Below are 27,359 nucleotides of genomic sequence, written 5' to 3' on the forward strand. Positions count from 1 at the left end.
ACTTCAATAATTATTATTGATTCAATGAATTTCTATAATTTATATACTTATTATCGATCTCGATTATCTGACACATTTATCCGCCTTATACAGGGCCTACCCGCTTAACGGGGGTGCCCTCCCCCCTGAAATGTTGTCATTCTAAAACACTGCTGACCATTTTTTGGGCCCCCAAGAATTTCAAGGACGCAGTCTGTGCACAAACCAAACCCTCTCCTAAAGCCCCATCTAAACGGGCGGAAATGCATAGCCTCCCTCTCATGGGGCTTATAATAGTGTTTGTATACAGACGATGCATCCTGTTGACGAGCGAGGAAAATCTAGCGTCTATTCCGCTAGTATAGTAGAAACCTTTCAGTGATAATACGAAAATATCAGAAAAAGTATATGTCCCAGCAATTCATTTATCATAACCACACAGTACAGATTTGTACAATACAAAATGTATTTGCACCAGGACCAAATGTCGTTAGGACATTATTTTCAACGTCAAGTCAAATAAAAAACAGTATCAATCAAAACAATTTTAATAATCAAATTCAGTTATAAACAACCACATCATAACATTTAATTTTGCAACAACCTTTCAAATGAGTGACACAAAAATGGAATGTTCATTCACAGCAAACAATAAATGGAAATCAACAGAAGAATGAATTTAAAATAATGAAACAATTTTAAAATTTAAATATTGATAAAAATTAGATATATATTACTCGACATGGAGATTCATTTTTAAAATAGTAAAATAATAATAATTATTATTAAAATAAAATGATTCTAAGTAAAGAACAATAAGACACTCAAGATTGGACTGGTCAACATGAATGTCTTACTAAAAAACGTTAGTTATTGAGTGTTGAATTTCTAAGCCGTCTTCAAGAATGGAATCTCATTTTAACCAAGAATGAGAAATGTACAACGTTTTACTTTTCACAATGTAAACATGTATATTAATTTTTTTCAATACAATAATGAACTCCAAAAAATTTAAATTTAGAGCTCAAAAGAGCATTGAGATGATCAATTCGGTATTTCTACTTTGTTTATAAACAAAGAACGTTATTCAAAATTCTCAATAATATAAAGAATGTTCAACATAATACAATATTAAGACTAAACTATAACACCTTAAGGTAGATTTGGTTCGTGCGTAAAATGCCGACCTCGACCAAGACAGAAATTGTTGTCGGGTGACATTCATAATGTCCAAATTTCAAATTTGGTTAAAATATATGATTAAATAATTTTCTATTATTTGTGTTTATTATCTATGATAATATTATTATCAAGAAATTTAGAATAATATCAACATATATATATTACTATTACCATCTAAAATGTATGTACATTTTACAATATATTTCCCTGAAAACTACTCCTCTAATATGGACATCTAACAATCCTAGAGGAGGAGTTAATACAGCAACAATATCTTCAGTACAAGAAAATAAGTATGATTAAACAGAACCTTTTAGGTTATTTAGACAAATTGAAAACTAGCCGATCTGAGATCCTCCCCCTATCGTGGTCGACAAAAACATTTACGCACAAACGAAAAATCACCTTTACATGGTGAACTTCAATTATTTACCATTCAATAAGATTGAGCAAATGACAAGTTATTGAGAAAAATAAATTATTTTCAAGTGATGTATTGAGTGGTAGAAATTATCTGATTTTGCAGGAGAATTCGATTAAAAATTTACATTACATCAAGTTGAAAAATTAGGTTTTTCTGAAGAGTGCTATATTTGTTTTTTGTATCCCATCAGCAAGTATATACTAACAAATACAGCAAAACTTCTATCAAAAACACAAATCAATTGAGTATGAGAGAAGTTCATTATTTTGAATAGCATTGTTTTATTTTGTACTTGGATCATACCTCCTACTCAAGAAGTTGAAACCTTCATTTGAAACTATATTTCTATAGCTTCTTTTAAAAGAAAAGAACAGATTCAACTATTTGAGAGATTTAATAGAGTAATTGCATCTACCGTACTGAAAAAGTAACATTGAAAATAATAGCTTATCATGCAATCAATAATCACTATGATGAATCAACACAGCACTACTCAAATATTATCTTTATAAATGTTGTCTATCTAATCTTACGTTACAGATACCAGTGAATTATGTAATTTATATAAGTTCCCACAGTGATCCTGTGAAAATTTCTTGTTTTTAAAATTTTTTTGAAAATTTTGTCATTAGAAAAAATATAATAAGTTTATGTAATTTTCAAAACTGGAATAAACATATTTTTGTTTTGAATTGGTAATCCATAATGATAAAGGATAATCTAATATACATTTTCTACCGGTAAATAAAAGAACCTCTACAAAAATAATAGAAATAGGCAACAAGATGTACAACTTGCACACTTGTACACTTTAAACACTGATTAATCCTGTTAATTTCAAATTTTATTCCTTTTCAAGGATTTGAATGAAAAAAATATTGTTGAGCCGCTGTGAATTTCTCGATTATTTATAGATTCTTCCTTCATCAAGAAGGCATTGTTGAACTACATGTGCTGACACTGATTTCGTAACATTAACAAAAACACTCCAACTAAAATTAACTATTGTTATTTGAGCAGTTTCTTAAATATATTAGTATTGAGAAAATAAGGGAGGTTAAAGATTTAGTAAGAGTAAAAGCTTGGTCCCATACAAGTTTTATAAATGCCCGAGATATTCGAATGTCAAATTTCATGTTCTGATGTACAGAACTATCAAGTTTAGCATTTAATTTTGTCTTGAAGTACCACAATAAAACTAAAATTGAATTCAGATTCGATGGAAGGGTTGACATGTTTTATCAAAAGTAATAATACGAATTTTTAATGCTCGCATGAGCCATTATAATACGAATTTTTAATGCTCGCATGAGCCATAGGCTCTTGAATAAGCATGAGGGTACAAACGGAACGGTTAGGTCGAAAAGTAGATTTCAGCTCGCTAGCATTGCTCTACGGTATATCTATTATATCTACAGTATACCACCAAACGCTTTCATGGTTGCAAAGATTTTTAGTGGCATCGATCATCACCGCGACTTACTCGTTTTGTTCGCATCTTTAGTAGTGGAATTAAATAATCTTGAATAGTATTATTGAATTTGTTGATCCAATGAGAGTTGAGAAATTGAAGAGATGAGACCAATTCCCAACCAAGCTTTAAACAGGATAGATAACTAAAAGCTACTTCGAGAAAAATAATTTTTACGAGTCTAATTTATGTTTATAATAGAGACAAAGATAATAAGCTTCGCATTATTTTCATGGTATTATCAGAACCAATTAGTCGAATCAAGGAGACAGTGATAATATCTATAAGAATGAGAATTTAAAGACACATTAAAATTAATAACACAATTTACAGTTAAAAGAAGCACTAGTTTAGTTTGAGCACTAAAATTTCAACAAGCGATTTATTTTGTTAGACGAATTCTACTTCATATTCAACTCATTGAAATGTTGGGTACTTATTCAAGGGGGTAACTGGCAAGATTTAATTTGATTTATTTTTTTAATAGATTCTATAGAAAAGATTTTCACTATACAAATTTCGGTCAGCTAGGAAATTTAGAAATTTAATTGAGCAAAAATAAAAAGACATCCAAAACAACTGACATATAATAATAATGATTGAAATATATATGAGAAAAGAACATCCAACTGGTTGATCAATATGATTTATGATAATTCAGAGAAATATTAATTGATGTTCAAACAATTGTAAACCCTCAATAATAATGGGTTTACTATGGATTCGGAAATTTTGAGTTCTTCAACTGTAGATTGAATAGTAATTTTGATTAGAACAAATTGATAGAAGCAACTTGAATAAAAAATAATATCGAATTTGAAGCATCTCAATCTTGAGGATGAAAAACTTTGCAAGTAGATATGGCACAGAATAAATCAAAATATTTTGCAATCCCTCCAGATGATAAATGAGGTCATATTTATCAAACGAATGACGTTATTCATGTGGTACGTTAAGGCTCACCACAAGTAAACTAAGATTATCAATGAGAGCATCCCTCAATTACTGTACATCATCATTTGTTCCAGTTTTTTAGACCCTTCCCTGAAACGTTGGGCTTCCACTTAAAAAATGTTCCTATCCTTTTTAAAAGAGCGTTAAGCTGATGGGAACCACCCTCACTCCTAAAACGTTTACTTAATGTAGAAATTTTATAAATATTATTAACCTTAGGTACTTTAAATTCAACAATTGGACGGAAACAATGGTTGACATTGAATGCAAGACACACAATCATTATATAGACAATATTTCATAAATTCACTTATCTAAACAACAAAGCTTCAATAATTATCTGTTAATAAAATATAAATATATTATATCGATATTTACTGTATATAGTACCTGAAAATTCATCTAATAACTCTCTAAGAGCCTATATCAGGATAATACAATCAAGGGTAATTCAAAGATATGGTGATTTTTTTAGAGAAGTCATGATTGTTAAGCTTTTGATAGCATAGCTTCAACTAAGATTTAAAATGCTTTTCCAATCATGACTGCTGTAGTTTTATATGAAGGCACCCAAAGATTCACAATTTATAAGGCATCAATAGTTTCAGTGCAAGTAGCTTATAGTGAGAAAAGTTTTCAAGATTAGTTCAATATTATTTTCAACATTTTCAATTTTAAATTATAATTTTACTTTTAGTATTTTTCAATGGAAATCATTAAACTTGTATTTGACTTCATTTTGGTAAAGAAGATTCAGGTTGTTTCAATGCCTCTTTTCTTTTCATAGCTGTGATGCCTGATCCAGTAAGTAAGAAATAATATTTAGATGCGCAATCTAAAGAGCATCACACAGCAACATCGCATCGCGTAGCTCGAGATACGTCTTTAGAAAGACGTAGCCGACGCATCTCCTAATGTTAATCAATCTGTCATTGGTAGACACGACGGTCACTATGCTGTGTTGATGTGTGATGCCCATAACATAAATATGGCTCACTCTATAAATTTAAACTATTATTATTTCAATAATTTCTATCAATACAATTGTTAATCATCATACCACATTTAATACAGCATAAATGTAATCTCATATTTATTAAATCTCTCCATCACTTCTATATTCCATTTTTAATACGATCTGCTTGTAAGACCATAAAAGACATGTAATCAAAAGCACAAAAAGGAAACAGCCCAGCTTTGCTATCATTATGAGACGATGAGTTCAAAGAGTTCATCAAGATCAAACAAGACCATGATTTAAACATTTTCTCAAACAGTATTTGAATTTCATCAAAGAACGTATAGCTTAGCATGTGGACATGACCGATTGAATGAAAATACACACTGAAAGTTTAAAAAGCTTATGAGTATTGGAAAATAAAATATTTAGAAAATACAACAATTCCTGGGATAAAATGTCAATTACAGTGATAAATAAATTTAATTGAATTCTAATTATTATTTTTAAAGTTTGGTATAGCCATTTGGTATAGGATCTTTGAACAGAGATAAACAGACTATAATACATAACACACAAAATATATTATATATCTGACAAATGATTGGTCACAAATGATTGCCGTACTTGGTACACAGAATTATAAATATATTAATAACAACAAAGGATGAACAACTATTGGTATAAGGCCACCACAGATATACTGTATTTAAAGTTATTTAGCAAACATTCATTAGTTACGTTACAGTAGGTTCTTCAATTAATTTTCTAATAAAAAATTGAATCAATAATTTTTGAATACTAGCAAAGGCCATTCATCAAATTAACAGAATGATACAGTATGATGTCATGCCTGGCCATGTATGGCAATATGAGTTTAGAACATAAATAACTGGACTATTGTAATTGCAGACAGAAAAACTATCAACTAATATTTTCAAATAGAATTTTGTCAAAACAATTAAATCATTGACATTGGCACAAATCATCAATGATATGAAAATAACTTAAATGAATAAATGATTCATGAAATTATTATTAACACTGCGAATTATATTGCAGTGTCATTGTTAATATTGCAATAAAATTAAGTACAAAATAACGATTGAACGTAAGGTAATCCTATGAATTAATCAAGGAGATACTTATATTTATAACTTGAACATTTCTTTGATTTTAATGACGGTTTACGTACAATATAATAAATATTAGATTTTATCAACTACAAAAATATTTCCAATATGCAATATTAGTACATTAACTACACAAGAAAAATGACACGTTTTTAAAAATAAAAATATTTATAGAAAAATACTTTGTTCAAAATTTAGGTAAGTACCTTTATACACATAATAACAACAACAAACATCAATTATTACGATGTATATATCAATAAATTAATTCAAGTAATCTTATTTACAGAAAAAATGGCATCGGAACCGAATTGAATGGATTCATGAAGACTAGTGCGCACAGGATGCGGATTTACATTCATGTTATGAAAATCATTCAGATATAACAGGTTTTGAGCATTTCAAGAAGCTCAAATACAGTACTATTCTTATATTGTAGATGACTGATCTAATGTGACGTTATCTATGTGACTCCAATTGAAAACACACCATTACAAGGATATAAAATAAGGTTGTCTAAAACTGCTGGCACTAGGATGAATCCAATCTCAGTTCCTTATAATGTGATAATAATATAAGATAAAGTGAGCCGAAAACTGTACAGATCAGCTAGCTGGTGATAAAAGGGGCACTAGCATCTACTCATCAATGAAAATTATTCTCAGAGATTGACTAGTTTAGAGTAAATGGATATACATATAGTAAACCATCCTCATTCCATTATTTGATCCAAGTTCAGTACATAATGCTGTTCCAATTGCACTCCCGTTTCTACATAACAACATCGTAATATATTAGCTCTTGATTGGAGTGATCCATGGTCTAGTGGATAGAGTGCTTGTCTCGAGATCCCCGGCTCAAATCCGCTCATCACCAAAAGTTTTTGACCGGGCCACTCCCGAGTTATCGGATAGGCACGTTAAACTGTCGGTTCCGGCTGAAGTATGATAGTCGTAAGACCCATTGACAGCTTAAATTATATATTCAGGCGAGTTGGAACTTCCGTCAGGGACTCCCCACCAATAAAAGCCATACGAATATTATTACAAGTAGTTCTGTGAACAGCAGACCTCACGCAGTTTTCTAATTCACAAGTATCTGGTGTCACCTGTTCTCAAAAATAATAATAGACACGGCTTCTCGAGACATCTGTGTGATGCATGCAATAAACTTGATTTATCCTATCATATTAAGCGAGCAATTTCTGTATTTATATATCTGGTTATTTTTATAACTGGTTATTTATGTTTAACGGATCTCGAAAACGGCTTTAACGATTTTCACGAAATTTGGTACATAGTAGGTTTATTATATAAAGATTCGATTAAGCTACACTAGGTCTCATCCTTGGGAAAACTCGCTGAACGACATTAAAAGGATAATTCATCCTTGGCTGAAACAGCTGTGGATAGTAAAAAAGTGAGTGAGCGAGTGAGTATGTGAAAAATCAAAATATCGCATCCCCGAAATTCATAAGATGACATATAGCCAGCTGTGAAATATGAACACTATCATTTTAGAGAATTGTGTTCTGTTTAACTTCTTATAAAAAAATTGAGCCTCAAATTTTGACATTCAATAACTTTTTTATGTGTGCACCGAATTTGATGATTCTTTTTTAGTTGTGTTTGTTATGTTCAGGACCAGGTTTATGGCCTATCAACTTTATAATCCGACTTCAGGACTCTTTCCTACGGTCCTTCAAAGTTTACATGTTGTAATCCTTATGGGAGAAGATTTGTGAACTGGCCACACACAGAAATAAAATTCAGCTGTTATAATCATTACGTCATACAACAGCCGTCGGTAGATAGAAGACAAAAATGTGTGCTCCTCCATAACAACCGATGTATTTTATTCTAAACGCGTCGACTAATAACAAAGTGACTGTTCAGTGTGAAACCATCCAGCAGTGCCGATGCGACCTCAGGTTAAAGACTTACATGCTCTAAAGACATTGCTTTGTTTCGAATAATTGTGCAGTCTTTGGTGTTCAGAATTAATTGATTTTTAGTAAATTATTTATTTTGCAGTTGGAAAATTATCTATATAAATAAAATACCGCATCGCGCCTCCTCAGGTGTGCATCCAGCTAAAGTTTGTCATGAGATGCATTAAACCATTTGGCGGTACGAAGTTCGCCGGGTCAGCTAGTCAATAAATAAAAATAACGAGCAAAGCTCGGTGCCCCGATATTCATAAATATTTTTAAAATAAGTTTGAGTTGGTGACCATCTCAAGTCATGATGAAGTAATTTCATGTGATGCGGTATGCAGAATAAAGTCCAACTTTTTGAACTTGGGTGTGGATAATACATCATGTAATAGCTTGAAAGCCGGTAAGTGGTTGGAGTGGTATTATAGTCAGTAAAATGATTATGATAGTTTGGTAAAAATGATACAAAAGAGAGTTAGCCAAAATTAAATTTGTCCGAATGAATTCCTGTGTACGGATATTGAATAAAACGACTTGGAACGACACGACCTAGTTTTTAATTAAAAAAAATAAATTTGAGTTTGACCATTCCAAGTGAATATTGTCGGAATAAGGATGGTTTAACTACAGTTGTTTACTGATGAGTTTTGCTCAATAGATGTGAGTTGAAGTCGTAGACGTTGCAGCACTGTTCGCCGCATATGTTGCACTTCCAGGGGTTGGCCTCGGAGTGGCAGCCCTTGTGGAGAAAGTAGAGCGTCTGGTCGGGGAAGCCGATGCCACAGAACACGCAGTGCAGTGAGGGGGGCAGCCGGGGGGGCTTGCAGGCAGGGGGCACAGGGACCGTGTCGCTGCCCCCTTCGGGCCGGCCCCGGGCCCCGCGGCGCTTGAGGTCCTCTCGCAGCAGGGACTTGAGCGGCGACACCTTGATAAGCGAGGTGAGCGTGTTGGCCGGACCCGCGTCTCGCTGTCCGTTGCGTTGGTTTACACTCAGGTTGACTGGCCCGTTCGAACGCTTCTCGTCGTCTGGCTCCTGCTTGATGGGAATGAGCGACACTGACGGCATGATGGCACTCACCTCTGCCTCCTGTCGCATGCTGCAGGCCGTGTTGCTGTTGGAGTCCATGGAGCCAGGTGAGCCGGGGCAATCGGGCCCGTTCGCCTCTAGCGGCGAGCTGATGTTGCTCGTCCCATTCATGCGCTGCAGTCCTTCCACGCTCGCTGACAAACAGTTCACCACCGGAGTCTGGTCTCGAATCTGCAATACCAATCATCATTTCCAATCAAATTACTAGTGAAAACTAAGTATAATGGGTTTCTTATCAATTTTACTCGGCAATACCAATCAAACACAAAGAACACAACAGACTCAAGTCAATCAAAGTCTCAGTAATGTAGGAACAGTCGAATTCGGTATTCCTCAGGGATCCGTCCTATCGGGGCCATTGTTTCTCATCTACGTAAATGAACTATGCAATGGGTCATTCAAGGGGGAACTTACTGCCTTTGCAGATGACACCGCTCTTTTCTATCGGGCCAAAACATTAGAAAAATTACACATCGACATGCAGCATGATTCAATAGGGCAAAATTCATGATCTTTAGTATTTCAAGAGATATCCGTTTTCCAACGCCATTGAGGTATCATAGCCTATCTTGTACCGAAACCACTATCTGTGATTGCCCCCAACTTGAACAAGTCGAAGAAATCAAATACTTGGGGCTAGTACTAGATAATAAAGTCACATGGAAAAAGCATTTTAACTATTTGAAACAGAAACTCATGAAATACATAAGAGTATTCTATCTCTTAAGATCAGTGTGTAACTCCATTCTATTAAAGTCTGTATACTATGCTTTGATAAATTCTGAACTCGAATATGGTCTAGCGTTGTGGGGAGGAGCATACACTGTAACCCTGAGGCCGATAGTTGTTTTACAGAAATCTTTCATTCGCATTATCTCCTTCAAGGCAAGGTTGGAACACACAGCACCTCTCTTTAGAAAATTAGCTATACTTCCATTGAAAAATGTATATGTCTACAAAGTGCTCAGGAACTTCTTTGATAAAAGCGTTAATGGCAATGAGTATTTTAATTTGAAAAACAATAATTTGAGAAATAAATACGAAGCTTGTATACCTAAACCAAATAAAAGTCACTTCATGATTTTTTTTCTTATTTGGCTCCAAACTTCTACAACCTGCTGCCCTTCGAGATAAGGCAGCGCAAGATACGATCAAGGTTTTTCAGAGATGTCAAGAGATTTGTAATGGAATGAGAGAATATAGATACCTTTTTTAGAATTCTCATGTAGACTTGTATATCATAATATTGTACAATATACTTTCGAAGCTAAAATTGATAAATTATCGATACTGTTATGTAATATGTGTCATTTCATATGCGACTGTCGGCCTCAGTAACTACATTTTAGCGCTAGTTTTGTAATCAATTTTATATCACCATCTCAAACAGGTTTAGTACCTCGAGATGCAAAAACTCAATTGGCATTGCATTTTATTTTGTAATAGTATTTTCTCATGTTGTAAAATTTGTATTGCTTTTATCATATATTTCTAAGATGTTGTAATTTTATATTTCTGCCAATAAAACATTTTCAATTATTCCAAGAATAAATTACTGGTAAAAACAAACGTATGATGGCTTTCTTATTCATTTTACTAATACTACTATACTAATACTCATTTTCCTTGGTAAAGTTTATAACTTGTGCTTGAGTAATGAGGTGACGAATGACGTTACAAATGAATGTCAAATGAGATGGAAATCGAACCAATCACCAGCAGACCGATGTTGGGACGCTTCAAACATTACGATACACCATCTCATTAATGGTTAAAAATGTTTAACCGAGGATACAAGTTCTTTATTTGCTATTAAATAGTTAGGTTCACAACAGGCATCGTCAATATTACACAATAAATTATTATACGATTACTCAATATACATATATAATTCATAAACTTTCAAGTTACCATAATCTATAAAATGATCAGTTGAGTAGAACATTTTTAACTTTCAACCATTCAGAAACAGTTCAAATTTCAAATTTATTTGTCAAATCAAAGAAGCAAACAATTAAAATTACAATTAAAATGAAGATAATAAAATGAAAATAATCAGAAAAATTTCCTCATCCAAAAAATTGAAACAAAGTTAGTTAACATTTGAATAATCTATCAGAATGTACTGTATAAATAGCAATATAAATACTAATATAACTCATTTAACCAATGATACTGAGCGCAAAAAAATATGAAATTTTCGTCCGCGCTCGGGATTTCTTTAAAGTTTTCTTCAAGAATCTCTTTTGAAAGCTTTCATCGCTAATAATCAAACTGAAAAAGGCAACTTGTTGAACTGTAGATACAATTATGCAATACATCGCAGAGCTATCGGCTATGAAAACGGGAGGAAAACTATATTAGGGATTAATAATTAAAATTACATTTGCTATTTTAGTGGAAGTTTCAACAGACTGTTAGATCGTGAGTGTTATTGAATTAATGTGTTGTTGAGGAATAATATATAAGTATCAAGTGAGTAATACTAACCACGTAGTGTCAGTGTATGTTGATATCACTCAAATAGGTTGTACTTAAGAGGTAAGTACGTATAGGTAAGTACGAACGAGTAATTCCTACTTAAATCAACGAGTGTTTCACCTAACCTAGGAAATTAGCAGGTAACTTTTTCGTCAACGACAAATTGACACCTGCAAAATTCGTCAAGCCAAGAAGGATCGAAATAGTCTTGAGTTAGAGAGTCGTTTATCTTGTTCTATTTGTACTCTTGCTTATCGTTCTTCTGATTTTATCTCTCGCTTGTTTTGCTGTATACGATTGAACCGTTTTGAATTTGACAAAGTTACGCGCCAACAAGAATATTCATGATAGCCAACTATCTTCCTAGCCTACTGACAGTGCATTGATTGGCTGCATCGATTAATAGCGGGCTATTTTGAAACTGAACTAGCCGGATGGAACGGAGTTTCTTTCTTCAATCTCAATCTATCTTCCAAATACCGTACCTGTTGGACTTTTAATGTAATGTTGGACTTTTATGTACTCATGTTACATAAGTAACCTTATGTAACATTAACCTCTGATAATCCTAAAAATAAATCCATCACTGAAGAAAATGATTATCTCAGGCAGAGTAGCTGAATTGTATTATATGTATTATATGAAAAGCCCTTCAACGGATAGAGCAACAATTATTGGTGATAGAGAGGGGTGGAGTTTCACCTTTGAATGAATTTAGAGAGTGTGAAAATCAGGCTGAGTCTATCTCTAATGTTACTTCAGTTGATAAAAGTATAAATACTGAACCGCATAATGATTTCTGTGACAGTTGCCACAGAAAAATGAAGTAAAAAGTAAAATGAAGTAAAAAAAGTGAAAAAAATGAAGTAAAAAGTAAAATGAAGCTCAAAGAAGAAACTGATTCCTTATCTAAGTCAATTTCGTCCATGTCAATCACGATTGAAGCGCTAGAATCAGACAATTTAGCGCTAAGAAATGAAATAACTCACATAGGAAAGAGGCTAACAAATGGAGATCACTCTAAGACAGTCTAATGAGTAAACCAGTAGTCCTATTCAAACGCACAATAGATTTTCTGAGTTATCAATGGAGGAATCGACAACAGTTGCCCACAAAATTCCAGTTAAACCTCAGGTGTTCAAATCAGCATCTTCAAAAAAATCCTAAAGCTGGATATTCCAGCATTTTGAGACTTCAGGCTCTGATGGGAATACAGAGAGAGTAGCATCTTGCATCAGTGATTCAACAGCTGCTTGCAGGTCAGTGCACAGTTTGAAATGGCGAAAAAATGCTGCTGTAATCAAGTTATTTGCTGATAGTCAGGGTAGGAGAGTTGATGACCTGATATCGCAGAGAACTGATGCCCAAGTGACAAGTATTCTGAAACCTGGGGCTTGCTTGAGTTCAGTGATTTCTGTATGTGACAAGAAATGTAGGTATATGTCTCCCCCATGTGACCTGACTCAAGGAACTCTGATGAAAGGTACCTGGACGCTATTGAAACTCAACTCGAAAATTTTGTATAAACACGTGTTTTATTAGTGAATATACAAATATGACCTTCCAATGTCTTCACTCATTAATGTTGCCATATGTGAGGCTAATGTAAAACTGAAGGTGATGGTCAGACGCTTCCGGAATGTAGAGCTGTTCAATGTGCATGGTTTAGGTATACGCTTCTACACACGCCATGGGTTACATATTAACATCATTGGAAAGCGCATTATTGCCAACTGAATTTCTCAGTGCTTTCGGAGAGAAAATGAACAAGAACTTCACTGCAACATCCCAACTCTTGGATCAATAACGATTAATGATGCCATGACAACTGGATATTCACAATATCCGAAAAATTCTTTAAATAGTTCAGTGAGAAGTAATATAAACTCTGAAGGTGAGATACACTGATGGACATTTCAACTAAGTGTCAGTCTATTACAGAAATTCCTGTGATTGTCAATATTAAATTGTTCGGCCTACAACAATTTTTTGGAGGACGGTTCGGGAGGAGCGACGACAATTTGATTTATCTGATGAACCCGGAAAATCTAACTGTAACACAATCTTCAAGAGTCATCACATCACTTGCTGGTGATACATTGTCTACTATAAATTCAGAAAAAGTTGTCAGAATCGTTTCAATTAATGCTCAATCAATCAGAAATAAGTTGGAATTAATTGAGAGTATATTGTCTGATGAGCCGGCTGATGTGATCTGTGTTTGTGAGCGCTGGCTATTTGAGGAGGAGTTGCCTCTCTGTGTACCAAAAAACTTTGTTTTAGCTGGTAGTTTTTGCATGAGTCCTCCACTTACACATGGTGGCTCTACTATTTATGTTGGTGATAAAATTTAATTTCTACTAATTTTACATGTAGATGGAGAAATGTGTTCTGACTGTACTATGACTATGATTTTAGAATAAGTTTACCTGACTATTGGGTGAGTAGGGCTGGGACCCCGATGGAGCATCGGCCATTGATATTTCGACGTGAGGTGTGAGGAAGTGCATGGGAGGGGTGGCATTGTCGGCCGACCGAGTGCCTCCCCCTCCCCCCGTCGAGTCGCCGCTGTCACTGCACCCACCTCCACCCCTATCCTCCTTCTCCCCCTCCAGCATTGATCGAGCCAATCCACTGTTCGGCCCCGGATTGTCCAGATCGATGCCGTGTCTGGTGCAACATAAACAATTATCAATTATAATCAAAATTAGTTCATTGCTATTAAAAATGATCACACGAGCAAACCAAATAATTAACATATAACGAAAAAATAATTTGGTATCAAAAACATTTGGAATGAAAAACAAAAAATTGACACCAACAGCGAAAGATTTCCTTGAGCACTGACAGTGAATTTAAATAATATAAAGGGTAACCATAAAATGAAGATATTGAAAACTATACAATCAGTTCTATAAATTATAACATAATGGCACAGTTGACCTTTCCAAATGCTCAAAGTCACTTTTGTTATCAGTTATGAAATAGTTTCAATATTACTCAATTCTGTAATTCAAATATGGCGATATCTCCAGTTTCAATAAAGAAGGTGTTATGAATAGAAAGAATGGTGAGTAGTAGCGTGGAAATGTTATAAAAACCGATAAAAATAATTATTCTCATGGTATTCTATTTGATTATGAATACAGAATAGTATCAATAATTGTATACAAGTAATCCACCGACCTGTTGAAGAAATGAACCCGAAGACTTTTCATGGATCCAGCTCGATAACTGCATAGCGGGCAGGATTTAATCATGTCATGCTGGCCTACGTGCTCATTTTGAAAATGTGCTCGCATCGCTATTTGTCTTTGAAATCCTCTGTTACAAATTGGACAATGGTAAGGCAACGTTTTGGTATGGGTTGTAAAATGCTCTGCTAAGTGATCTTTCCTGAAGAACCTGCAAAATTTAAACGAATAACTAATATCAGTCAACCTAAACTCATATGAAATAATAAAAGTAATATTTAAACTATAAATATTCATTTAACTAGTCACGTACAATTATTACACTTAAAAGAGAAGGAAACGACGGGCTTATGCCCAAAACTATCCCTTTTCAAATTTATAATACAGTCCAAATCAAAATCCAAGTTAAGGTCCTATCAATTAATATCTTTAATATTGTTTGATCTTATCTAATATCAATTTACACTTCAAAAACCAAACAACAATTCAATTTAAAATAGTTATCATAAATAACTAAATTTTACAGAATTAAAAACAATTATTCAAAAAACCTAAATCTTGAATAAAACTATCAAATATGAACAATTTTTAATCGATAATATATTTTGAAGATACTATTCAGTGTACATGAAAGAAATTGACGTGCAAAAGTCATATTGCAAATCCAATCAGGTAAATAACAACTGAAGGGTAAAATAATTATATAATTTTAGAATCCTTGACATACGAGTTTGCTAATTTTGAAATTGATATGAAGATATTATAGATATAAATCGCAAATAATTTATTGATAAAAGCTTCTATCAATACTTTGTCTATCTATCCATTTTGTTTGTAAATCTTCAACATTTATACAAAAATCATAATAATATTCACATTCTTGGTAAGGGCTATTCCTACTCATATTAAAATTAAAAATCAAAGTACCCTTTTTTCAGTTTTATTTCATATTCTATCCAAATATTGTAGTCAGGTGCTTGAGAAACCTGAACATGTTTGCTTAGTTGAGTATTATAGCTCAACTTGAACGGCATAGTGCTAATAAAAGGCACTTGAGGTGCAATTCCTTGGAGGCGGCTCGACACGCGCAGCTGTAAGCAGGCTTGTCGAGACTATAAGCAGGCTTGTCGAGACATGCGCAGTTGCGTCGCCTCTAATCAATTGCAGCTTTAGGTAGAAGGTAGAAGCAGCTCATAGATCTGATAGAAACGAACCTTTTTTGGCAAACTCGACACTCGTAAGGCTTGACCCCAGTATGGCGCATTTTGTGGCGCCGCATATTAGCACCATTCGAAAACTTCATGTTGCAAACATCACACTCGAACATTTTCCGGTCATCTCTGTGGGACAAATAATAGTGGTTGAAACACTTTTGTCTGTCAACTTTTGTCAAATTATGCTTCATTGATTAATAATTATTCATGATTGAATCAGACTTGAATAATTGAAATATTTATAATATTAATATAGGCTAATATGGTATGTAAGACTCTCCACCTAGATCTGCCCATTTTCGAGACTACTCAATTGACGTTCTAAAGAAACCCTTATTGATTCTTTAACACTACAATTATTGAAAAACTGAACTTGTCCACTTGCTGTGTATACAATTCCTTGTTTATGTCAAACTTTTCTCAAACAATAACTAATAAACTACCTTTCATAAATTGTAATATCTACCTTTCATAAACTCTAATAATAATGTGATCTATTCACATAAAATGCTGTTCTTAATTTGTTAGCATGACATCAATCGAATAAATTCAACATAAATCTGAGCAAATTTAGTGGATTCAATGATGTATGTATGCATATGCAATCATAGGCCAACAAAAAAATTTAGAAACATTTAAAGAGTCAATAACTTTTTGCCTATGTAGCCGGGAGACATGATAATCTGCATAACATGAATCGTGTTGTTTTCAAATTAGCAGCTAGGCTAGTTAGGATAGGATAGGATACCTTGTGTTTGATTCTCCATCTGCTTGGCCCTGGCATTGTGTCATGTGACTAAGCAGAGCAGCCTGACTGAGCGTCTCATATGTCTCACAGCGATCACATCGATGTACAGGGATGGCTCCATCACAAGAATCATAATTTGTACTATCCCCTAACCCTGAAACATATTCAATTAATAATTAAAAGCCGTAAACGTAAAAACCATTATTTCAAGGACAAACTGAATATTTGATACGTCAGACACGTAAAATAGAAGTGAAAATTTTCCATATCCATCAATGGTCGCTAAGACTGAACATGTTGTTTTGGACATAAGCCCTTCAAAGTTATTTCAACCTTTACTCATTCCCTTCGTTGATGTTTGCTCATGAACGGTTGAAAATAGCTCTTTTGACTTTATGTGTTCATTGATTGGTAGGTTATAAAAGAATGAGCCGCAAAATGAAAAAAGGAAGGGTCTGGAGTTGTATTTATGCAATTTTTATCAAGCACCAAAAACAAAATGTTTTAACGGAATATTTTAGGTAGCTCTCAACTCGCAGTAAGTTCAAATGGGCTCATGAACGGTTGAAAATAGCTCTTTTGACTTTATGTGTTCATTTATTGGTAGATTATAAAAGGATGAGCCGCGAAATGAAAAAAGGAAGGGTCTGAAGTTGTATTTATGAAATTTTATATTAAACACCTAAAACAAAATGTTGTGAACGGAAATATGTGCATATTCTTATGTGTCTCTCAACTCACAGTATGTTCAAATGGGCTAATAATACTGAAGATAGAAAATTGAAAATATCGTTTGATACAATTGAGGCCGCGATTTTCAACAATTTTGAGTTAACTGCAAATAGGCCTATTGCCCTTCAATCTGACAATATCGTAAAATCATTATTTATCCGTAGAAAAATTGATTGGATTTGTTATGATTTATAGTCAATTGTAAGCAATCTGAAATAATTCATTCAAAATCAATTGCAAGACATGAAGGCGAGACATATAGATTTTTGCAAATTATATCAGTTTCAGAGGACAAGCATTTCAACACCTGATAATTGACTGATGCCACGATTATTTTTCCATACTGATTCCATGAGTTATGTATTTGACAGTGAATCATATCTTAGTAAAACGGAATGATATTATTTTGTTTCATCCTTCATCTAGTACTGAGATTAAATATGGATAACAGCATATCACATCTATAGAGAGCAATCCTACTAGAGTAGAATAAATAATGCTTGCGAAATATATTGTATTCATAGCAAATGAATACAATACATTGAATTTTTTTACTTTGGCTCTTTATGATTTGCATACCCTACTAATATGTATCAACATTCTCGTGTTAGCCTCATAATTTTCGAAAGCACAGTCCCTTTACTTTCGTATTATGAAGATGATCCATTGTATGAAAAATGGTGTTGTAAAATGTTCTAAGAAGCACTAGATTTTCTATAATTCAACATCAACTCGATATGAAAAATGGTATTGTAAATGTTCTAAGAAGCACTAAATTTTCTATAATTCAACATCAAGCCATGTTTGAAATACAAGCTAATATTTTTATAATTACCTATTCTAATAACCAGCTGACTATCAACAATATTAGTTTGTATATTCTCTTGCATTAGGCCCAGACTGTTATCTACTTTCTCCTATCAAACGAAAATATCCTGATCTAGATTATGGCCCGTACTAAATTGGGCCACCCAGCTTCGCAACCAGTGGGTTGCCAAGATTCCGAGCGAGTGGGGGGCATTAGTTCTATTGCGCTCATTACACTAGGGTCACCAGCGGGGACAACAGATTCTGGTGACTAGTTGAATCTAACTCGGATCGCCAGCCCGGCCCCATTCCTGGTGTCCCAGCTAGCTTTACACGCGACCACCACTGGTAACCTAATGTGGTGTAATGTGAGTGGGTTACCTGAGGTGTCGTTGTCTTGATCACAGTTGTCGTCGATGTCAGTGGAAAGTAGAGTGGCGTCATTCTCGGCGTCGTTGCCTGCGTCCTGTGCGCAGTGAGTCTGTGTCAGTTCAGCCACGTCTGCCATTCCACCACTCGCACCACGTCCACCTCACATTGGTTGCCAATTACCACTGCAAAACCAAATAAACCCATCAACATTTCGAGTCAACAGTAAAACTGTATTGAATTCCATCGCAGAACACATGGATATTTTCCGGGATCCCAAAAAAGTTGAAGTTTTAAACATTTTTTATGGACAGGTAAGACTTTACTCAATTTTAAAGTCTGTGGAAAAACACCATCAATAATTGAACTATTCACTAAATTTATCAAAGGATCTATAATATAATCACAACCCATTTTCAGCATTTTTGGACTTATATCATATACATCTGTGCTATTGCTGGCTTTCATTTTCCCAAGAACACGAATAACATCGTCTTTTTCAATCAATTCAAATTCAAACTTAGAAGAGGGTTTACAGTAACCAGAATTTAAAAAATCAATTGGACTACTTGTTGAATTCCTACTTTCAACCTCAGCAACAACTTTACTAATATTTTTTATGAAGAATTCATTGAACTGGTCTGAACTTAATGGACTATTGTTTTTCACCAACAATGATTTACTAGACTGTTTTTTAATTACATCCCAGATTGCCTTGCTTTTGTTCTTTGATTCAGAAATTATCTTGTCATTCTTATTTCTTCTGATAGTCTCTAGTTTGTCCCTAAACTCTTTTTTGTTTCTCTTATATTGTATTTTTACGTCATTATTACCAGTAGCAAGGTAAGCGCTGTACAACAGATCACAGGTGTTCTTTATAGCGAGCAGTTCTAGATTGTAAACCTTACTGGGTTTGGGAGCAGTTGATTTAATTTTAAGTATTTTCAATGGAAAAGCTGTATCTACTATTTTTTTCAATGTATCTAGAAAGAATGACGTTTTCAATTCTAAATTATTCTCTACATACAAACTAGTCCAATTCATTTCAAATAAAATATTTTGGAAAACTGAAATGTTATTATCGTTTATGTGCCGTATTGTCTTCGTTTCATTAATATTTCCTTTCGACTGTTTAGTGGAGAGAGTATTCCTGATAACCAGACCCCAGTGGTCAGAAAACCATGTTCTCACAACTTCACATGTAAATGAATTCTCAGGAATCGTAGTTACAATGTTATCAATACATGTCCCTCCATTTAATGCACTGGGCCTAGTTATACTATTGAAACCCACCCTGAGACCAAATGAAACTAGAAGCTCTTTTAACCCTTTAATATTATTATCATCACTCATGAAATCATAATTGAAGTCTGCACATAAAATAAGTCTGTCAGTGTATTTGAAGGCATTTTCCAATACCCCACTTAGTCTTTCCAAGAATATTTCGAATATTTCTAAATTATTGTTGTCAGTGTTTGATCTGTACAGGGATAGGACTATAATATTTGTTTCCAATAACTGCACAGCTGTCACTTCCAATACCATTTCTACTGATAACTTGTTTATACTTTCAATTTTTTTGTATTTTAGACCATTCCTTACATATATAAGACACCCACCATGCTTCCTGTTACCCCTACAGTAGTCATTACCAACAACATACCCATCAATGCCAAAGAATTCCACCTCACTAGGCTCCAGCCAAGTCTCAACAATACAGGCGACATCGACATTGAGTTTTCCAAGATAATACTCTACCGAGTCCAACTTGTTCCTGATGCATTGGACATTCCAGTGAAAGACTGTCATTTCTTTCTTTTCATAACTATTGTTTTTATCTGAGGAGAATCTAGAATCAATAAAATTATCCACTATATCTACATAATCTAAACATGTATCTCTATGTTTTTTGTTGCCTCTAAAAAAGATCGAGGTCTTGTAATGACTGGTATTTCCATGCTTGGAGATGGAGGCCCAGCCACAACCAAACAAGAGTCACTATCGAAAGATTCAACCGCAGGAAGGACAATAGAAGGAGGATTGCGAGCCGAGACAGGAGAAACAGTCCGCTCTCTTCCACCACGCACCCGAGCACCCACCAATAATTCCAACAAATCACCTGCAATTCGTTTTTTTCCATGTATATTCAGGTGTAACCCATGTCCAGTATGAAATCGTGCCTGATAGTTCCATACGTTAATCATACTAAGAGAAAACTCATGTGAAATCGACTGAACGACACCATTAAAAAACTCTATACATTTGTTGGTGTGTGCTCCCGCCCTCAGATCATACCTGTATGGGATTGTCGATAGAATCAACTCCACCTCTCCCTTCAAATCACCAATCACTTTGCGGAGTTTTGTCACACAATTAAAAATATCACCCTCAGCAGAGGATTCATCAAAGCTATTTGTTCCCCCTATAAGAACAATTGTGTCATTCTTTTTTATCTCACCTTGCTTGAAAGACGATACAATGCCATCCAAAATAATATTAATTGGTGTGCTAGATGCAATAAACGATTTGAACTTTAAACCAGATAATGAATTATTCCTATCCAACAGCTCCCTCAAGCCTCTCACATGGCTGTCTCCCCACAGCCAAACATTGCGACAATTGTCAACAGGAACTTTGAAAGACGTATTCCTCATAGGAGCAATACTTTTTACCTTTTGTGCATTGAAAACAGAACTCATCATGGAGCATGAATGAAGAAAACCCTTCAGCACCACCCTAGCTCTCTCGACATTGGTTTCCATATCCAACAGTAAGCGTCCATTTTCCTTCAACTCAGACTGCAATTTGGAAATTCTATTAAGAAATTGTTTTTTCTCGCTGTACATCCCCTCATTCTGAACAACACTAACAGCATGGCAATCGGTATTTTGATTGATATTGTTTGATTCAATCATACTCTCATCCACTATCTCCGTTTGAACTCCAAATTCCCTAACCTCTGCTCTATCATTGAGTTCCATGATCAACTTGTCATTCATGATAGAACGGTCTAAAGCCGCATTTCGCTGTACCAATAAACGAGAATTCTCCTCCAACAAAAGCTGATTCTCAATCGTTAGCTGAGAATCTTTGGCTTTTCATGAAACTGGATGCGATGATAATAGTTGTCTATGTCCTATAATAATATTTAAGAACAGCACCAAATACTTGGGAATAATCATTGATAAGCATTTGAAATGGAGAGACCATATTTCATATTTATGTTCTAGGTTGAGGAAGACGCTGTATAAGTTTGTTCAACTGAGAAATATTTTTACAGTTGAGCAAATTAAAATGGTTTTCTTTGCGCTTGTGCAGTCAGTTGTGCGATATGGTATAATTGGCTGGGGTGGTTGTGGTGTTACCGTTCTTAAGCCTCTTATAGTATTGTATAAGAAGATTATTAAAATATGCTTGAAAAAACCGTTAGATATCCAACAAATTTGCTGTATAAAGAATTTAATGTTCTCAGTATTGAGCACTTGTATGATCTTGACCTAGCTAGTTTTGTCTATTCGTGGCCCAATAGATTCCCTATAGCCCCTCATGGCGGCTATGTTACTCGTAGACAATCTGAGAGATTTTTGCTAGAACCACCTTGTAGAACAGCGGCTGCCAGTGCTCATGCAGCGTATTATGGTCCTAGACTTTTAAACCGTCTGTTGCTTGAAGTTTCTGGAGCATCCCAATGTATACCAAATTGTTATTATTCTTTCACTTTCAAAACTTTTAGACAGTATCTTCGACACTACTTATTAGGGAGACAAAATGAAGACTAATTTTGATTTATTTCTCAAATCTGTTTGTAAATCTCAACTCTATTCTTAAAATACATATCTCACTTAGTATAACAGAGCAGAAGAGAATTTGTTGTTTTATTTTTAAATATTGGTGATCTTTATCTTTGATGTAGAACATATAGTTGAATCTCAATTAGGCCTATACTGATTACAAGAGCAACATTTGTATGAAAATAGCATAAGAGAATGGAATTTTCTTTTTCCTTTTTTTCTTGATATTGTAATGTAAAATTATAAAATCTAATTATGTTATTAATATTATGATGTTATATTAGTATCTTATGCTATCCAACATTCTAGAGATACACCATCCCTCATCACAAGCTTTGCTTAAAGAGGGATGCAACAATATTATTTAGAATATGATATTTTATGTAAATATTCATTATTTTATAAAGAATTTGAATTTTATGTTTGTAAGTATGAATTGTATATTAATGTTTGTTGACATTAATAAATTGAATTGAATTTATTTATTCATGATTGAATCAGACTTGAATAATTGAAATATTTATAATAATATTAATATAGGCTAATATGGTATGTAAGACTCTCCACCTTGATCTGCCCATTTTCGAGACTACTCAATTGATGTTCTAAAGAAATCTTTATTGATTCTTTAACACTACAATTATTAAAAAACTGAACTTGTCCACTTGCTGTGTATACAATTCCTTGTTTATGTCAAACTTTTCTCAAACAATAACTAATAAACTACCTTTCATAAATTGTAATAACTACCTTTCATAAACTCTAATAATAATGTGATCTATTCACATAAAATGCTGTTCTTAATTTGTTAGCATGACATCAATCGAATAACTTCAACATAAATCTGAGCAAATTTAGTGGATTCAATTATGTATGTATGCATAGGCAATCATAGGCCAACAAAAAAAATTTAGAAACATTTAAAGAGTCAATAACTTTTTGCCTATGTAGCCGGGAGACATGATAATCTGCAAAACATGAATCGTGTTGTTTTCAAGTTAGCAGCTAGGCTAGTTAGGATAGGATAGGATAGGATAGGATACCTTGTGTTTGATTCTCCATCTGCTTGGCCCTGGCATTGTGTCATGTGACTAAGCAGAGCAGCCTGACTGAGCGTCTCATATGTCTCACAGCGATCACATCGATGTACAGGGATGGCTCCATCACAAGAATCATAATTTGTACTATCCCCTAACCCTGAAACATATTCAATTAATAATTAAAAGCCGTAAACGTAAAAACCATTATTTCAAGGACAAACTGAATATTTGATACGTCAGACACGTAAAATAGAAGTGAAAATTTTCCATATCCATCAATGGTCGCTAAGACTGAACATGTTGTTTTGGACATAAGCCCTTCAAAGTTATTTCAACCTTTACTCATTCCCTTCGTTGATGTTTGCTCATGAACGGTTGAAAATAGCTCTTTTGACTTTATGTGTTCATTGATTGGTAGGTTATAAAAGAATGAGCCGCAAAATGATAAAAGGAAGGGTCTGGAGTTGTATTTATGCAATTTTTATCAAGCACCAAAAACAAAATGTTTTTAACGGAATATTTTAGGTATCTCTCAACTCGCAGTAAGTTCAAATGGGCTCATGAACGGTTGAAAATAGCTCTTTTGACTTTATGTGTTCATTTATTGGTAGATTATAAAAGGATGAGCCGCGAAATGAAAAAAGGAAGGGTCTGAAGTTGTATTTATGAAATTTTATATTAAACACCTAAAACAAAATGTTGTGAACGGAAATATGTGCATATTCTTATGTGTCTCTCAACTCACAGTATGTTCAAATGGGCTAATAATACTGAAGATAGAAAATTGAAAATATCGTTTGATACAATTGAGGCCGCGATTTTCAACAATTTTGAGTTAACTGCAAATAGGCCTATTGCCCTTCAATCTGACAATATCGTAAAATCATTATTTATCCGTAGAAAAATTGATTGGATTTGTTATGATTTATAGTCAATTGTAAGCAATCTGAAATAATTCATTCAAAATCAATTGCAAGACATGAAGGCGAGACATATAGATTTTTGCAAATTATATCAGTTTCAGAGGACAAGCATTTCAACATCTGATAATTGACTGATGCCACGATTATTTTTTATTTTTTCCATACTGATTCCATGAGTTATGTATTTGACAGTGAATCATATCTTAGTAAAACGGAATGATATTATTTTGTTTCATCCTTCATCTAGTACTGAGATTACATATGGATAACAGCATATCACATCTATAGAGAGCAATCCTACTAGAGTAGAATAAATAATGCTTGCGAAATATATTGTATTCATAGCAAATGAATACAATACATTGAATTTTTTTACTTTGGCTCTTTATGATTTGCATACCCTACTAATATGTATCAACATTCTCGTGTTAGCCTCATAATTTTCGAAAGCACAGTCCCTTTACTTTCGTATTATGAAGATGATCCATTGTATGAAAAATGGTGTTGTAAAATGTTCTAAGAAGCACTAGATTTTCTATAATTCAACATCAACTCGATATGAAAAATGGTATTGTAAAATGTTCTAAGAAGCACTAAATTTTCTATAATTCAACATCAAGCCATGTTTGAAAATACAAGCTAATATTTTTATAATTACCTATTCTAATAACCAGCTGACTATCAACAATATTAGTTTGTATATTCTCTTGCATTAGGCCCAGACTGTTATCTACTTTCTCCTATCAAACGAAAATATCCCTGATCTAGATTATGGCCCGTACTAAATTGGGCCACCCAGCTTCGCAACCAGTGGGTTGCCAAGATTCCGAGCGAGTGGGGGGCATTAGTTCTATTGCGCTCATTACACTAGGGTCACCAGCGGGGACAACAGATTCTGGTGACTAGCTGAATCTCACTCAGATCGCCAGCCCGGCCACCATTCCTGGTGTACCAGCTAGCTTTACACGCGACCACCACTGGTAACCTAATGTGGTGTAATGTGAGTGGGTTACCTGAGGTGTCGTTGTCTTGATCACAGTTGTCGTCGATGTCAGTGGAAAGTAGAGTGGCGTCATTCTCGGCGTCGTTGCCTGCGTCCTGTGCGCAGTGAGTCTGTGTCAGTTCAGCCACGTCTGCCATTCCACCACTCGCACCACGTCCACCTCACATTGGTTGCCAATTACCACTGCAAAACCAAATAAACCCATCAACATTTCGTCAGTCAACAGTAAAACTGTATTGAATTCCATCGCAGAACACATGGATATTTTCCGGGATCCCAAAAAAGTTGAAGTTTTAAACATTCAAGTAGCAAATAGAAAATTAAAATAAAATTCAGTTTCGATGCTTGAATTAGTTGTTGGTTATTTTTTTATTAAACTAAGAAAACATTCTAATAAGTTGATCAATCGATTGATCGATTACTAGGCAGTCTGAAGCAAGGCTTTCTAAAGAATCCAAGAACTAGAAATTTAAGATTGGATTATGCAATTTTAAAAGGTCTAAATTTCAGACATACCGTAGGTGAATTGGATATTCATCGCATTCATACTTTGGTCAAAGATTGAGCATATGGTAGACCTACATGCAAAATAGTGAAAGATAGGGCCTACCACAGTTAGTAAGAGTAAGAAACGAGATGAATAATAGTAAGAAACTGAACACTAGATTAATATATAGCCTAGACTAGTATCCATTTACATACAATACTTAATGAACCACGAATAATTTTAACGAGTGACTTGAATAAGAAAATTGATTCAGTCTGATTTAATTTTATTTTAAGAAATTGAAATTCAAGTTTTAAAACATGATTGACAAATTAGAAATTTTGTAAGTTACCGTTTATGAACTATGCTACAAAAGCAAATCATAGAAAAATACGGTACTTCAGTTACAAAGTAAGTTGGATAGGACAGCTTACCGGATTTACAAGTAGCTTAACCCAATTGCCAGTAACCAGGAGAGCCTTATAAACTATACATTATTAAGTTAAGTTACAGTCTTGACAGAGTAAAGACACTTGTAAGCAATCTAACTAGAATAATTAATTCAATCTCAATTGCAAGTCATTACTGATAGTAGAATGTTTAATCAAATAAAAAAAATCAAGTTACTGATATTGAAAAATAAAAGCTGTCACTGCGCTATACGTTTTGCAATTAACCTCAGATTAGATTGAATTTTATATGTTTTTTAAATAAATCATTTAAATAAGCTTAGGCTACTAGACTGTTCGTGACACACTACCTACCCAATAAAAAATATCAACAAAAATAAAACTTGAAGTGGCATTAAAATTGTATTGCAATCAATTTAAAATTAGATTGATTCAAAACAAAAACTAATATTTACACGAGAACATAATATAACCCCACCTGTTATTTCAAACACTTTAATCAAAATTATGCATTATATCAAAAGATTACAAGCAAATATTGAACACTCGATACACACACGAGGAACCCAGAAAAAGGCTAACGTCCCACATTCCTTCTCCAGGTAAGAAGTTCGCAAAGGACCGTCAGGAATGGGGCCAACCTGACATCATGTCACAACCGAGACCCAAAGTAGGTCTTCGGAACGGTATGAACTGGGACACCGTATCCTACTTTTCCTCGTAGTCTAATTAGAACAAAATATAGTAGCTGGATGGTAAAAACATAAAAGTACTCACGCATCAAAGACATACATTTCTAATAACTTTACAAAACACATCACTTTTTTGATAAGGGTCACTCATTGCCTAAACAAACATTCTATAATCATAATTACACACAGCCTGTTTTGATCCCTCATTTTTTTGCTTTCTGACCTGAACACAAACTTCAAGGCCAGTGGCCAGATTAGAAACTTCTAGTCGATAGCAAATTTAATCGATATTGAGAAATCCAATTTAAATGTTACAATAAATTCAAAAATATTGACCATGCTGT

General features: G+C 34.0%; 1 protein-coding gene across 3 annotated transcripts; it reads right to left on the reverse strand.

Annotated features, from left to right (window-relative positions):
• Positions 1-511: 511 nt before the first annotated feature.
• Positions 512-27,272, reverse strand: LOC111053304 (zinc finger protein ztf-16). Of its 3 annotated transcripts, none has more exons than XM_039424657.1 (7): positions 27,101-27,272; positions 25,437-25,609; positions 23,504-23,657; positions 16,014-16,139; positions 14,792-15,010; positions 14,035-14,275; positions 512-9,295 (listed from the first exon to the last, which is right to left on the reverse strand). In XM_039424657.1, exons 2-7 carry the CDS (start codon positions 25,561-25,563, stop codon positions 8,672-8,674), a joined length of 1,491 nt encoding a protein of 496 aa, XP_039280591.1. In that variant the 5' UTR covers positions 25,564-25,609; positions 27,101-27,272; the 3' UTR covers positions 512-8,671. The 3 variants fall into 3 exon arrangements, with proteins under 3 accessions (XP_039280591.1, XP_039280593.1, XP_039280592.1); XM_039424659.1 differs by having other exon boundaries at positions 27,116-27,232; XM_039424658.1 differs by lacking the exons at positions 23,504-23,657; positions 25,437-25,609; positions 27,101-27,272 and adding exons at positions 16,762-16,915; positions 18,682-18,875.
• Between the last annotated feature and the right edge of the window lie 87 nt (positions 27,273-27,359).

Source organism: Nilaparvata lugens, chromosome 3, assembly GCF_014356525.2.
Source record: "Nilaparvata lugens isolate BPH chromosome 3, ASM1435652v1, whole genome shotgun sequence".
NCBI lineage: Eukaryota > Metazoa > Arthropoda > Insecta > Hemiptera > Delphacidae > Nilaparvata > Nilaparvata lugens.

Bases quoted from the DNA above. Each gene is read 5' to 3' on its own strand.
- LOC111053304 (XM_039424657.1), bottom strand. From the start codon at position 25,563: ATGGCAGACGTGGCTGAACTGACACAGACTCACTGCGCACAGGACGCA. The intron at 23,658-25,436 runs GTAACCCACTCA...AATATGTTTCAG, and splicing joins TCAAGACAACGACACCTCAG to GGTTAGGGGATAGTACAAAT. The intron at 9,296-14,034 runs GTAAACTTATTC...TTGGTATTGCAG, and splicing joins CCTACTCACCCAATAGTCAG to ATTCGAGACCAGACTCCGGT.